Source organism: Hypomesus nipponensis, chromosome 14 (genome assembly GCF_054491055.1).
Source record: "Hypomesus nipponensis isolate SF chromosome 14, ASM5449105v1, whole genome shotgun sequence".
Taxonomy (NCBI): domain Eukaryota; kingdom Metazoa; phylum Chordata; class Actinopteri; order Osmeriformes; family Osmeridae; genus Hypomesus; species Hypomesus nipponensis.
Genome location: NC_140374.1, coordinates 1270001 through 1282776, shown reverse-complemented (window position 1 = coordinate 1282776; position 12776 = coordinate 1270001). Strand labels below are relative to the sequence as shown.

Below are 12776 nucleotides of genomic sequence, written 5' to 3'. Positions count from 1 at the left end.
TGCCTCAATGCTTGGTGCATGTGATTGTGCACAAAGATGTGCGGAATTTGTGGTTGGTGCAATGTTTACAATCTCCACAAGGTGATGCCTTTGCCCTTACTGTAAAGTTGATTTAGTGTCTGATTTATGACTGACGGTATTTTAATCTTTTGGTTGAGTAAACGACAATGTTAGTGATAGGCCTATAAATCTTTTACAGTTTTTTACAATCGCTATGACAGTTTTTTAAATACCTTAAACAAGTTTTCTAAATTCTTAACGCACCAACACACCAACCACACACAATTGGCAAAACAGTAAATGTCATGCTCAAAATCACACATTGTAAACTAAACTCAAACACTAATTGTCATAACACAAAAATACACTAAACATGACACCATGTCTACCAAACACTAACTCATGTTCTTTTTTCACAGGAACATTTAGTCAATCATAGCACAATGTCATAAAAAACACTATCAGATGGAATTACAGAAACTGCAGTCTATGTGTCAGGTTGGGAGTCAGATTGCTAAGCGGTGAGGGAGTCGGGCTAGTGATCAGAAGATTGATGGATCGATTCACCGCTATGCCAAAAGACATTGTGTCCTTGGGCAAGGCACTTCACCCTACTTTCCTCGGGGGGAGTGTCCCTGTATTTACTGTAAGTTGCTCTGGATAAAAGCGTCTGCTAAATGTAGGTATCACATTATATAGATTATATACTGTTACAGACTATAGAATATAGACTGTTTTTACAATGCAGTTTCTTTTGAAGCCTCTACATTTTTGTTTTGTTGGGTTTAGTAAATGCACGCATTTTGTTTCTTTTGCTGCAGAAATTCAGAACAAAAAATGAATGACCGATGTCAGAGTAGCTTTATAGAATGTACGGTTACTGTATTGAAAAAAATGAGACAGAAACATAATTGCTGCAGTAAAGGCTTCATTTGCAACAGGACATTACTGCGAGAAATATGCAATTTAGCTTCCATTTACAGTATTACCCTATCTCTGGCCCTTCTCTGAGCGCCACCACACATTCTAACTCCTCTCCCTTGCCCTTGTCCCACTCCTCTCCCTTGTCCTGGTACTTGTCTTCCTCTCCTTCGTGCAGGTATTACTGTACTGTATTCTTACTTTCTTCGTGTTTCTCTATATTGTTTTTTTTCCACACAAGATCAGCACAAAGAGCTCCACTTTGCAGTATATATACCATATAGTCATGCGATTGAAAGAACCTCAACACCATAGTGTTTCCTAGTTGGGAATCAACTGTAATTTATAGTATTTACATGACTTTAACCAGCTTTTTCTCAGTAGCAATGGAATAAAATACAGGGGATATATTTGTGTTTCAATTCACAATATAAACAGCTGTTCACATTGACTTTAACCAATAAATTAGGTTTTGAACATAATGTTATCTGTTCTGACATACAGTGTTAAAGCATTGGTAAATTGGTCTGTAAAAATTGATTGTTTTGGTCTTGGTTGAGCTTGTGTGTAAAATAAGTTCAAACATTTAAAATTTGTGTTTACTCTATGCATTTTGTGTCAAAGCAACAAGAAATGTGTTAATTGTATAGCCAACACAGGCGGATGTTGTGCTAACTGTGTCAAGAGTTTAGGAAACTTGTTAAAAAGGTATTGAAAAAAGTGTCATAGCGATTGTAAAAAACTGTAATATGAAGATGCAGAAATTACAGAGTAGGCCTAAGTGTTCCCCACTCCCCTGCTCTACACATGATGGAACATCTTCCAATATGCCTGATTTGTTTCCAAGAATGGAATTGAACATTGAGTATTATTGTACTTGTTTTATTTATCGATGAACCATGAACCCAAACGAGTAGGGTTGATGAACTGGTGTTGTTCACAGCTTTCAGGCTTATGTAAGAGTCCTGCCAGTCTGTGTTTGTCTGCACGTGTGTGTGTGTGTGTGTGTGTGGAGGAATGGTGTGGTTTTGCGTGTGGATGGATGTGAGTGTGTGTGTGGGTGTGTGTGTGTTTGTGTGGGTGTGTGGGTGTGTGTGTGGATGGATGGGTGTGCATACTCACTACGCAGAATGAAAACCTCTAAGCCTGCATAAAACGGAGGGATTTAGGATAGGACATGATTGGAAACCGGGACAATGACATTAGGATTAACTGTCAGGCTAACGAAAGCAATATTTTCCTGCAGAGTTTGACTTCGAAGCAGCATTGTTTGGCAAAATAAAATACAATTACCCAGCCTGCTGGCAATTGGAGAACGGGATGACAATTACAATCCTCTTTGAAAAAGACTGTCTTTTAATAACTTTCACTACAGGCCAGTGAACAAATCCACAACCAATTACAATCCGTGAGTGATGAGGCTGAGCGGAGCTGGGCAGCCTTGTTACAGAAGCTATGTAGGCTAACCCTAAGCTTGTGCTTGTTAAGTCATATCAACAAAATACTTTTATCGAGACCCAGCACCCATCTTACTCCTAACAAACACATAAATACAGTCTCCCATACCCTGTCTGTCTTATACGCACGCACGCACACACACATGCACACACACACACGCGCACACTCACACATTCACGTCATAAGGCTACTCTGGTCAACAGAGAACAATCTAGACTTTGATTTCAACTTTTACAGAGGTGTTCTCCTCCAAGAACACACATCCCTTCCTCCTCTGTCTCTGCCCTAATAGCAGCGTGTCCATGGTCCAAAAATGACAGCTTGTGCAGAAGCCAGCTGACCAGATCTTCATATGACCGCGGACAGGCTAGCTAGTTAGCCTTTAGCTTCATATGACCGCGGACAGGCTAGCTAGTTAGCCTTTAGCTTCCGGTCAGCCCAGGAGAGGCTGGGGGTTATGACACACGCTGTACCCTGGGAGTCTCAGCCTACCGGTTCCAGCTTCCTGCACTGGCTGACAAGTCATTAGTGCTGTGGGGAGTTCTGTCCAGAGGCTGGGGGTAATTAGTGGAAGGGATAACAGAATCATCCTGGAGTTCAGTGATCCTCAAAAACACTGCAGGCCAGAACCGGTTCCTACTGGTTCCTGCGTTCATTTAAAGAGCGATGAGGACGGGTCTGTTTCTGGCGCTGTGTTTGTGTCTGTGCTCACAAGCACTGCTTGGTGGAACACAAGGTTGCAGCAGAGATGTGTGTTGAGAGAGAATGTAGATACACAGAAAGGGTGATGTTGGTATCACAGAGGTGTATTAACCACCACAGTCACTCCAAGCTGCCCATGCGTGTTGCTGTTTGATCATCGTTAAGATAAGGCCGTGCTGACTGAGCCAAACTTCCGACGTGCATAAATAAACCCGAGAGAGACCAATCCGCTCGCGATCATCATATCTTAATTAGATACGACAAGTTTAATTAAAAACTTATCATTGAATGGATTTTGTAATTAAAATGGAGTTGGCTGAGGGTCTCTTATTAGTTCTACAGAGTGCAGTCTTGCAACAACAACTTTTATAGGACCACTAGACCTCCCTGTGGGATTGTGTGTGTGCGTGTGTGCGTGTGTTTTTGGGGTGTAACAGATCAAACAGCTGGATAGGAAATGTATCTTCTGAAGGAGGATGTCTCCATGTATTACTGTAATGAGGGTTGTTTTAAACCTTACAGTGATGTTTCCATCCCAGGTGACTCCAGCAGACGCTAACAGCCTGAGTCAGCCTCTACTGGAGTCAGCCTCTACTGGAGTCAGCCTCTACTGGAGTCACTCACACTGGAGCCACTCACACTGGAGCCAGGCGTTTGAGGGGTGACAGCAGCAGTGTGTGTGTCTGTTTGTGTGTGTGTTGACACAACAGCAGTGTGTGTTTGTGTGTTGAAACGACAGCAGTGTTCTGACGGGAGCCCGTCTTATGTCCCTCATGCATGACTCCACCCATCCCCCTGCTGTGTGGAAGATGAAACGACAGCAGTGTGTCTGTGTGTGTGTTGAAACGACAGCAGTGTGTGTGTGTGTGTGTGTTGAAAGGACAGCAGTGTGTGTGTGTGTGTGTGTGTGTGTGTGTGTTGAAAGGACAGCAGTCTGTGGTTCTGGAGCTCTGCTGACACTGCTGTAGGGAGGGAAAGAGAGGGAGAGTGGAGTGAGAGACAGAGAGTGCAGTGAGAGACAGAGAGTGCAGTGAGAGACAGAGAGTGCAGTGAGAGACAGAGAGTGCAGTGAGAGACAGAGAGTGCAGTGAGAGACAGAGAGTGCAGTGAGAGACAGAGAGTGCAGTGAGAGACAGAGAGTGCAGTGAGAGACAGAGAGTGCAGTGAGAGACAGAGAGTGGAGTGAGAGACAGAGAGTGCAGTGAGAGACAGAGAGTGCAGTGAGAGACAGAGAGGAACAGAGAGAGGGGGGGGGTTGGTAATTAATTCAGTGAGAGAGCGAGTGAGGGGTGGAGGGGGAGGCATGAGAAAATGAAAGAGACTGAGAGATAGAAGATCATGTTATGGCTGCTTTCATAATGCTTCTGAAGTTCCCTTATCTTTTCTGTTAGACTGGGAGAGACAGAGCAGCATTCACAGCCCTGCCCTCTCTGCTCCCCTGCCAGCTGCAGAATGAGCCGGCCCGACTCCCCCCCCAGCCCACCCCCGTGTAGCGTGACTTGGTAGGTGCTGCTAGCTCCGTTCCTAGAACACAGTCATTGATTCCAGAGTGAGCAGTCACCTCTCTCTCCATCAGGACGGCAGGAACACGCACAGAGAAGAGAGAAGGAGATTCCTGTTGTTTGAAAGGACTTCCCGCTCTGCTTATTTGTCGTCTGTCGGGTATGACCCTGTTCAAGAGTGAATATCACAGCACCAGACGTGAGTAGAGCCTGGTGTTCCTTTCATGAATGTTTTTCTCTTTCACATCATGGACACCCACATGTTCTCTCTCTCTCTCTCTCTCTCTCTCCCTCTTTCTCTCCCTCCCTGTCTCCCCCCTCTCTCTCTCTCCCTCTTTCTCTCCCTCCCTGTCCCCCTCCCCCCTCTCTCTCTCTCTCTCTCTCTCTCTCTCTCTCTCCCTCTTTCTCTCCCTCCCTGTCCCCCCCCCCCTCTCTCTCTCTCTCCCTCTTTCTCTCCCTCCCTGTCTCCCCCTCTCTCTCTCTCTCTCCCCCCTCCTCTCTCTCTCCCTCCCCCCCCCTCTCTCTCTCTCTCCCTCTCTCTTTGTGTAACAGTGTGTGTGTTGTAACACTTGTCCAGAGGGTAGTTCATGGTGGCCCGGGCCCGTGTGGTCAGCATGACATCTCAGAGGAGGTCAGGAGCAGCAACACTAACGTGTGGCCACACTCAGGGTCTCATCTTTCTCCTGGGATGTGTTGGAATTGCCTGCCGTATGTAGTCTGTAATACAGGATTGTGAAAACTTGACTGTTTGAGAAGCATAGCTCCAGGATTATACAGTTCTCTATGGACAATGTCTGTGTGCTAAACCAAGATTTAAGCAGCTATTCTTGAGACGGTGTTTGTGCGGCCTACAGGAGCGGGGGAAGCTGTCAGGCTGAGGGCTCAGGGTTATGATGGTGCAGGCGTGTGCGGGGGGATTGTGTATGGGGGTGATTGAAGAGGCTATGTAGATAAGGATCTGCCAAGAACAGCAAGTATCGATCAAGAGGCTGGGCTTTAAGCCTCTGCCACTCAAACTGGTAGGATGAGAGCTGGCATTCTGCCAAGAAAACTTACCGTGTGTGTGTCTGTGTGTGTGTGTGTGTCTGTGTGTGTGTGTGTCTGTGTGTACTAAAGTATGTGTGTGTATTTTGCTTGTGTATGAATGTGTTCCTTCTCCCTCACCTAATCCCACACTATCAATTTAGGAATATTTTATTTTGGGATCATAGCTGATGGGTACCAACACACAGCTATGAGGAATCAGATTACTGAGGTTTAGTCATTTTTGTAAAAACATCAGGAATAATCAGTTTGCCCAGGGCACTATCAAAACACATTCCCTTTTGAGCTATGATTTTTCATAAACCTCCAAAAGTATGTCCCTCTAAAGCATAACCACATGGCATGAAATTGCGCCCTCATCACTTCACAATCCCTCATCCCCCCCTCCCCTCTCGCTGTCTCTCTCGCTCTCTCTCTCTCTCTCTCTCTCTCTCTCTCTCTCTCTCTCTCTCTCTCTCCCTCTCTCTCTCTCTCTCCCTGCTGAAAACGTAGCCCAAACAAGGGCAGGTAATCAGCAGCAAATAGCCCTAATCATTCAGTCAATGATGCACAATTACCCCATAAGCAAGCTGTGAGCGTTCTGCTTGTCACCTGACAGCGATATCGATCTCCAGGATTGGCTGCGATTAAAAGCGCCCCGGCCGTTAACAGATGGCGTGCGCTGGCGCTCATGAAGCCAGCTCTAAAAGAATAATGTCCTACAAACAGCAATGTGCGTCCATGCCATAAACCACGCCGCTGTCCTCTTTCACTGTTCTCCGTGGGAGGGCTGGGCTGCAGTCAGATGATGTGAAGTCGCTGTGAGTCTCCACGCTGTTGGACGCGGTGTCAACGGCGCTGCCAACTCCTGCTTCCGCGTCGGCTAGACGGTGTTTCAGTGAAGGAATATCCATGTTGCAGTGACATCCAGGCGTAGTTAGGGAATTACTCTGATTAATGGCCGTGTTTGTTTAGTGATCGTCCTTAAGTACTGGAGTGTATTGTCAGACATGATGTAAAACACGGCGAGAGGCTATACAGGCATCGATGTGCGGCGCTGGGTGATGATGGCCCAGGCATTAACGCCGTCTCTCGGCACAGACTGGGGAGGAGGAGGGGAGAGGGCTGGTTTGAGGCTGTGGATGATTAGACAACCATTATCCTTAGATGGAGTTTTGAAGTACGAGAGGGCGATAAGGATAACACAACCTTTCGTTCTCACGAAACACCATCTAATACAACGCTGTACACATATTAAATAGTCATGTCATAATTATATCATAATATTTACACTCATGTTTAATATTAATTACTTATTAATCTGTTTGACCTTGGATGAACAGCTCTGAGGTTTGAAACAGAGGGGTTTAGCCTAGTAGAAATATACCTGGAAATCAATTGTGAATTATTGTACAGAACTTTAACAATACATCCAGTCATTTATTCACTTTTGTGTAAAATATTTCCGAAAATCAAATAACATAATTATTCTTAAAACAGGTATTGATGAGATGAGATGATGAAATTCAAACTTTATTGTCATTGCACAGAGTACAAGTACTAAAACAAACAGCAGTCTAGCATCAACCAGAAGTGCAAAGACAGCAGTAAAAGTACATCTATATATATAAAGGGAAGTGATATATAAATAAAGGATAAAAAGATGTGTACAGTAAGAAGATATGTGCAGTAATATGATATGTGCAGTAACAGCAGCAAGTTAGTGCAAAATGAAGAGATAGGTACAGTGAATACTGCGGACTGAGTATATAAGTGGTGTACAGGCCAGGGTGTAGAGGGGAAGTACAGTCACTGGAGGAGGTTTAAAGAAGTGAGGGGAATCGAATAGCTGTGTGTCTGGCATAGAGACCGCCCCCCCCCCCCCTCTAATCAGGCAAAACATTTCTTTTATTTACCTTCCAGGGTGTGTTTGTATGGTTTATCTACATCTCCTTGCTCACAATGTTTGGGACTACCTCATTGTTATGATCAGTGACCTATGCTCTTTTGTAAAGTTCTCTCTTGGAAGTCGCTTTGGATAAAAGCATCTGCTAAATGCATAAATGTAAATGTTAATGTAAATCTCCTGAACGGTACGCGTTCCCCTGACAACGGCTGTGGCCTCCAGTCTAATCTTCCCAGAACTCTGATGTTGATCTTCAAGAAGGTGAATTTGTTTAGCATGTTTCCAGGGAACAGGTATTACGAATCTGAAAAAAAGGCAGAAAAGATGAATAGGTAGACAGGAGTCAGTGTGAACAAGCTGGTCTCTGGACAGCCTTCCTTGTTTGTTTTGTGCTGTGGGTGGGTGAGCTGGAGATAGTCTCTCTCAGTGAGCACTGGATGCTTGTGAAAACATGCTCAGTCTGGTGCTTGTAAGATCTGCAGGGCAGAGTTAGATGGAAGGTTTTTCGAGTGCTCTTGTTTGGGGCTGTTTGGGTTTGGTGGTTCAGGAGGATAAGGTGTGTCAGTGTGTTTGCCAGTCAGATCTTCAGAGAAGGGAAACTAAGAACAGGATGGAGCACTTTGTTTTTAACAGACAGCATCTACAGTGTGTTCTATTACCCCAGCGATGAATGGGTATTATTATTCTTTTTTAATATATCTCTCGTCTTTGCTGTAAAATAATTTGAGAAATATAGCGCTGTCTCTTTCTGTCCTTCTCAAAGGGACATAGTGAAGGACTTTTGACACAATATCAATATCTCTGCCACAGATAGTTTTTAATATTTTAAGTTAAGAAAAATGTAGAGCTTTAACCAACACACAGACCAATTCAACTGAGCAAAGAGCGAGAGAGGGAGAGAGAGAGGGGGTGAGAGAGAGAGAGAGAGGGGGTGAGTGAGGGGGTGAGAGAGAGAGAGATGGGGTGAGAGAGAGGGGGTGAGAGAGATGGGGAGAGAGAGATGGGGTGAGAGATAGAGATGGGATGAGAGAGAGAGAGATAGGGTGAGAGAGAGATGGGGTGAGACAGAGAGAGATGGGGTGAGAGAGAGAGAGAGAGATGGGGTGAGAGAGATGGGGTGAGAGAGATGGGGTGAGAGAGATGGGGTGAGAGAGAGATAGAGATGGGGTGAGAGAGAGATAGATGGGGTGAGAGAGATGGGTTGAGAGAGAGATAGAGATGGGGTGAGAGAGATGGGTTGAGAGAGAGATAGAGATGGGGTTGGAGAGATAGAGATGGGGTGATAGAGAGATGGAGATGGGGTGATAGAGAGAGAGATGGGGTGAGAGAAGGAGAGAGAGAGAGAGAGAGAGATGGGGTGAGAGAGAGAGAGATGGGGTGAGAGAGAGAGAGAGAGAGAGAGAGAGAGAGAGAGAGAGAGAGAGAGAGAGAGAGAGTGTCTGGTGAGAGAACTGTGTGATGACAGACAGGTACATACTAGATGGAAAGCAGGAACATGAATGTGAGAGGCAATTAATAACAGCCAGGCAGATGGAGGGCAATTAGGCTCAGAGGCCTCTCGTTAATGTGTCCTGCTGTGCAGGGTGTGTGTGTGACAAAGAGAGCAAAAGAGAGAGCGAGTGAAAGTGTATGTGTGTGTGTGTGCGTGTGTGTGTGCACATGTGTGTGTGTGCGTGTGTGTGCGTGCGTGTGTGCGTGCGTGTGTGTGCGCGGTGGCCTTCACAAGGGTCAGCCTGTGTCTGGCAGGCTCCTCTGCTCACTCGTCCAGCTCCATCTCCGTCTCCCCCAGGGCTTCTTAAGGAGGACACACCTGACAGGGGCCATTAGTGCAGCTCTAACTGGATCTGACTGTATTATTACTGTGCTCCATAACAGACACCACCATGACGGGAGAGCTGAGCACCAGGCGCCCCAAGACAGGAGCCAAGAGGGCCAGCAGCGAGGCCTACAGGTAACCCCCCACCTCCTCCTCCAACTTGGAAACAAAATAAATTCCTATCAAACATATCTCCCTGAAACCCCAGCTAACATCCGTTAAAAAGAGAGACATATTTCTTCCTTTCTGCAGTCGAGACAATCAACCAAACCTGGGAAGGCTGCTGTGCTTGTTTGTTTAGTTTGAGAGATGTTGAGACTCTGTCATCCATCATCTCCTCCTCCATGCTCCCTATTTGCAGTGTGTCTCCTTTCATCTTGCCGCTGCCTTGCTGTTAGCGTGGCTCAGGAGTGAGGGTGCAGTGTGCTGTTAGCGTGGTTTGGGTTAATCAGGAGTGAGGGTGCAGAGTGCTGTTAGTGTGGCTCAGGAGTGAGGGTGCAGAGTGCTGTTAGTGTGGCTCAGGAGTGAGGGTGCAGAGTGCTGTTAGCGTGGCTCAGGAGTGAGGGTGCAGAGTGCTGTTAGTGTGGCTCAGGAGTGAGGGTGCAGAGTGCTGTTAGTGTGGCTCAGGAGTGAGGGTGCAGAGTGCTGTTAGTGTGGCTCAGGAGTGAGGGTGCAGAGTGCTGTTAGTGTGGCTCAGGAGTGAGGGTGCAGAGTGCTGTTAGTGTGGCTCAGGAGTGAGGGTGCAGAGTGCTGTTAGTGTGGCTCAGGAGTGAGGGTGCAGAGTGCTGTTAGCGTGGCTCAGGAGTGAGGGTGCAGAGTGCTGTTAGTGTGGCTCAGGAGTGAGGGTGCAGAGTGCTGTTAGTGTGGCTCAGGAGTGAGGGTGCAGAGTGCTGTTAGTGTGGCTCAGGAGTGAGGGTGCAGAGTGCTGTTAGTGTGGCTCAGGAGTGAGGGTGCAGAGTGCTGTTAGCGTGGTTTGGGTTAATCAGGAGTGAGGGTGCAGAGTGCTGTTAGCGTGGCTCAGGAGTGAGGGTGCAGAGTGCTGTTGGTTTGAAGGGCTTGTCTTCATGGAGAGGGACGTTGCTGTCACTGTTTTCTGTTTCAGCTTGTAACCATAATGGAGCTCTGTCGTGCTCTGTGACAACTGCAGACATCAACAACAACGGAAGACGTGTTAATGTTTTTAGATGGTTAGGGCAGAGGCAGGCCAGTGGGCATCATTTTGATCAGATGTTTGTTTCTGTCGCATTAGTTTTGCTACTCTTTGGTTGGATAAATGTACCTCACCAGACATTTGGCTTCATGAACTCAGCGCCATAATCTGCAGACAGCTGCTGTTCACTCTGAGAGAAGATTCCACACAGCTGTCGCAGGGCTCTGACTGACAATCAGCAAAGTTGTTCTTGTAAACACAGTTGGAAAAATACACACACTTCCAGTACACAAACTTCCAATGCTGTCGCCACTGTTCCCAGGAGGGATCAGGGAGGACTAGCTCATGCCTGGGCCCCACTGCCGGCCTTATTTGTGATTTATACACAGGCAGCCGCAAGGCCAGTCCACATATTTTCGGGGGCCTAACTGGGCTTAGCGTCAGAGTGAGCCCTGGAGCCTCGGGGTGTCTGGGTGTCCTGCCTACCTAAGCAGACTTCACATCACCTCACATCACCTCAGTGTGGACACCAAACCAGATTGGTGTATTTGTCGTTTTAAAATGGGTAAACATCATGTTGAGCCAGTCTCTTTGCCGATGACACCTCTGACCTCCATCACACCTACAAGACACACCGTGATCAATGAAGCACCAGACGGTTTTCTCCCACTGTACAGAACATACAACAGCCACACGGTTTCCCCCTATCTCCCATGTCCAGTCCCTGGTCCTGTGATCTGGCACCTCTTGCTTTCATTAGAGGGGAGTCAGTGGAGGGCAGAGTGGGGGGGGGAGGAGAAGGGGGACACACTCACACACCACCCATAGCTCATCTGATAGACTGCTCCAGGATCAGTCACACTGGCCCTGCACACCTACACACCATATAGCTGTTTGAGGAAGCAACTCTACCCCCACACACAGAGAGAGAGAGGTGGGGGTGGTGTATGTGTGTCTCTGCATGTGTGTGTGTACACAGTCTTGCATAGGATTTTCTTGATGACCCTGATTCATATGTTGGGTATAAGTTTTCACAGATCAAGCTTGTCCCGTGTAGAGAGCGGTGCTGCAGTGTCTCAGGGCGTAGTGTTGATGTGTTGCTGTGGACATCCTGTATGATGGAGGAGGGAGGTCCGCATACTGGATGCTCCCTAACATCCCACTTCTGTGTTCAGTTAGATTAAAGCACATGTGCTTGGTAAACTGAAAGATACGTAATATAAATCATCCATGACGACTTCCTGTATATACCTGGGAGATCTTTGACTCTCTTCTTTCTCTCCCTCCTTCCTTCCTTCCCTCCTTCCTTCCCTCCCCCTCTGGCTGTGTTGTCCCTCCTCTCCTCTTCAGTCTGCCTGCACCTTGCCTGCACCTTGGCTACAGAGCACTTACCTCTACGAGGACCTGACCAGACTGCAAATAAACAAATGCTTTCTACACACACAACTCTCACAAGCTCTGCATACACAATGGGTCTTGCATATCTCTCCTTGTACTCCCAGTCGACAGCGTGCAGCGTTCCCATTTCACTAAAGCAAAGCGTTTTTGCTGGAGACCAGACACCTTGTGTTAGTTGTGTTTATGTTTAATCATCTTTGGTTGTTGCTCGCCTTCCATAACACAGTAAATGGTCTTGCTCCCTTTCTGATTCTCAGCTTCATCAGAGAACAGTCTCTGTCTCTGTCTGCATTTGAAATTGCCTCCCACTGGACTTTCATATTTTAAAGAGAGGCTCTTTAAAAGACCTCCTGCATCTATATGCATGAGTTTGACACAGAGGTTCAGCTGCAAACATGAGAGAGAGGGACAGGAGAGAGAGAGAAGGAGAGGAACAGGAGAGAGGGAGAGAGAGGGACAGGAGAGAGAGAGGGACAGGGGAGAGAGAGGGACAGGGGAGAGAGAGGGACAGGAGAGAGATAGAGGGACAGGAGAGAGAGAGAGGGACAGGAGAGAGAGAGGAGAGAGAGGGAGAGAGAGAGAGAGGGACAGGAGAGAGAGAGAAGGAGAGGAACAGGAGAGAGGGAGAGAGAGGGACAGGAGAGAGAGAGGGACAGGGGAGAGAGAGGGACAGGGGAGAGAGAGGGACAGGAGAGAGAGAGAGGGACAGGAGAGAGAGAGAGGGACAGGAGAGAGAGAGGAGAGAGAGGGAGAGAGAGAGGGACAGGAGAGAAAGAGGGACAGGAGAGAGAGAGGGACAGGGGAGAGAGAGGGACAGGGGAGAGAGAGGGACAGGAGAGAGAGAGAGGGACAGGAGAGAGAGAGAGGGACAGGAGAGAGAGAGGAGAGAGAGGGAGAGAG

General features: G+C 47.2%; 1 protein-coding gene across 1 annotated transcript in view; it reads left to right on the top strand.

The window, feature by feature from the left end:
• Window positions 1–4643: 4643 nt before the first annotated feature.
• LOC146258091 (RNA-binding Raly-like protein) overlaps window positions 4644–12776 on the top strand; it is a gene marked incomplete at its 3' end in the record, with an annotated part of 29295 nt that continues 21162 nt past the window's right edge. Inside the window, exons 1-2 of the mRNA XM_084671700.1 lie at window positions 4644–4782; window positions 9388–9463. Of these exons, the coding sequence (XP_084527826.1) occupies window positions 4746–4782; window positions 9388–9463 (113 nt within the window). The remainder of the gene's footprint in view (window positions 4783–9387; window positions 9464–12776) is intronic.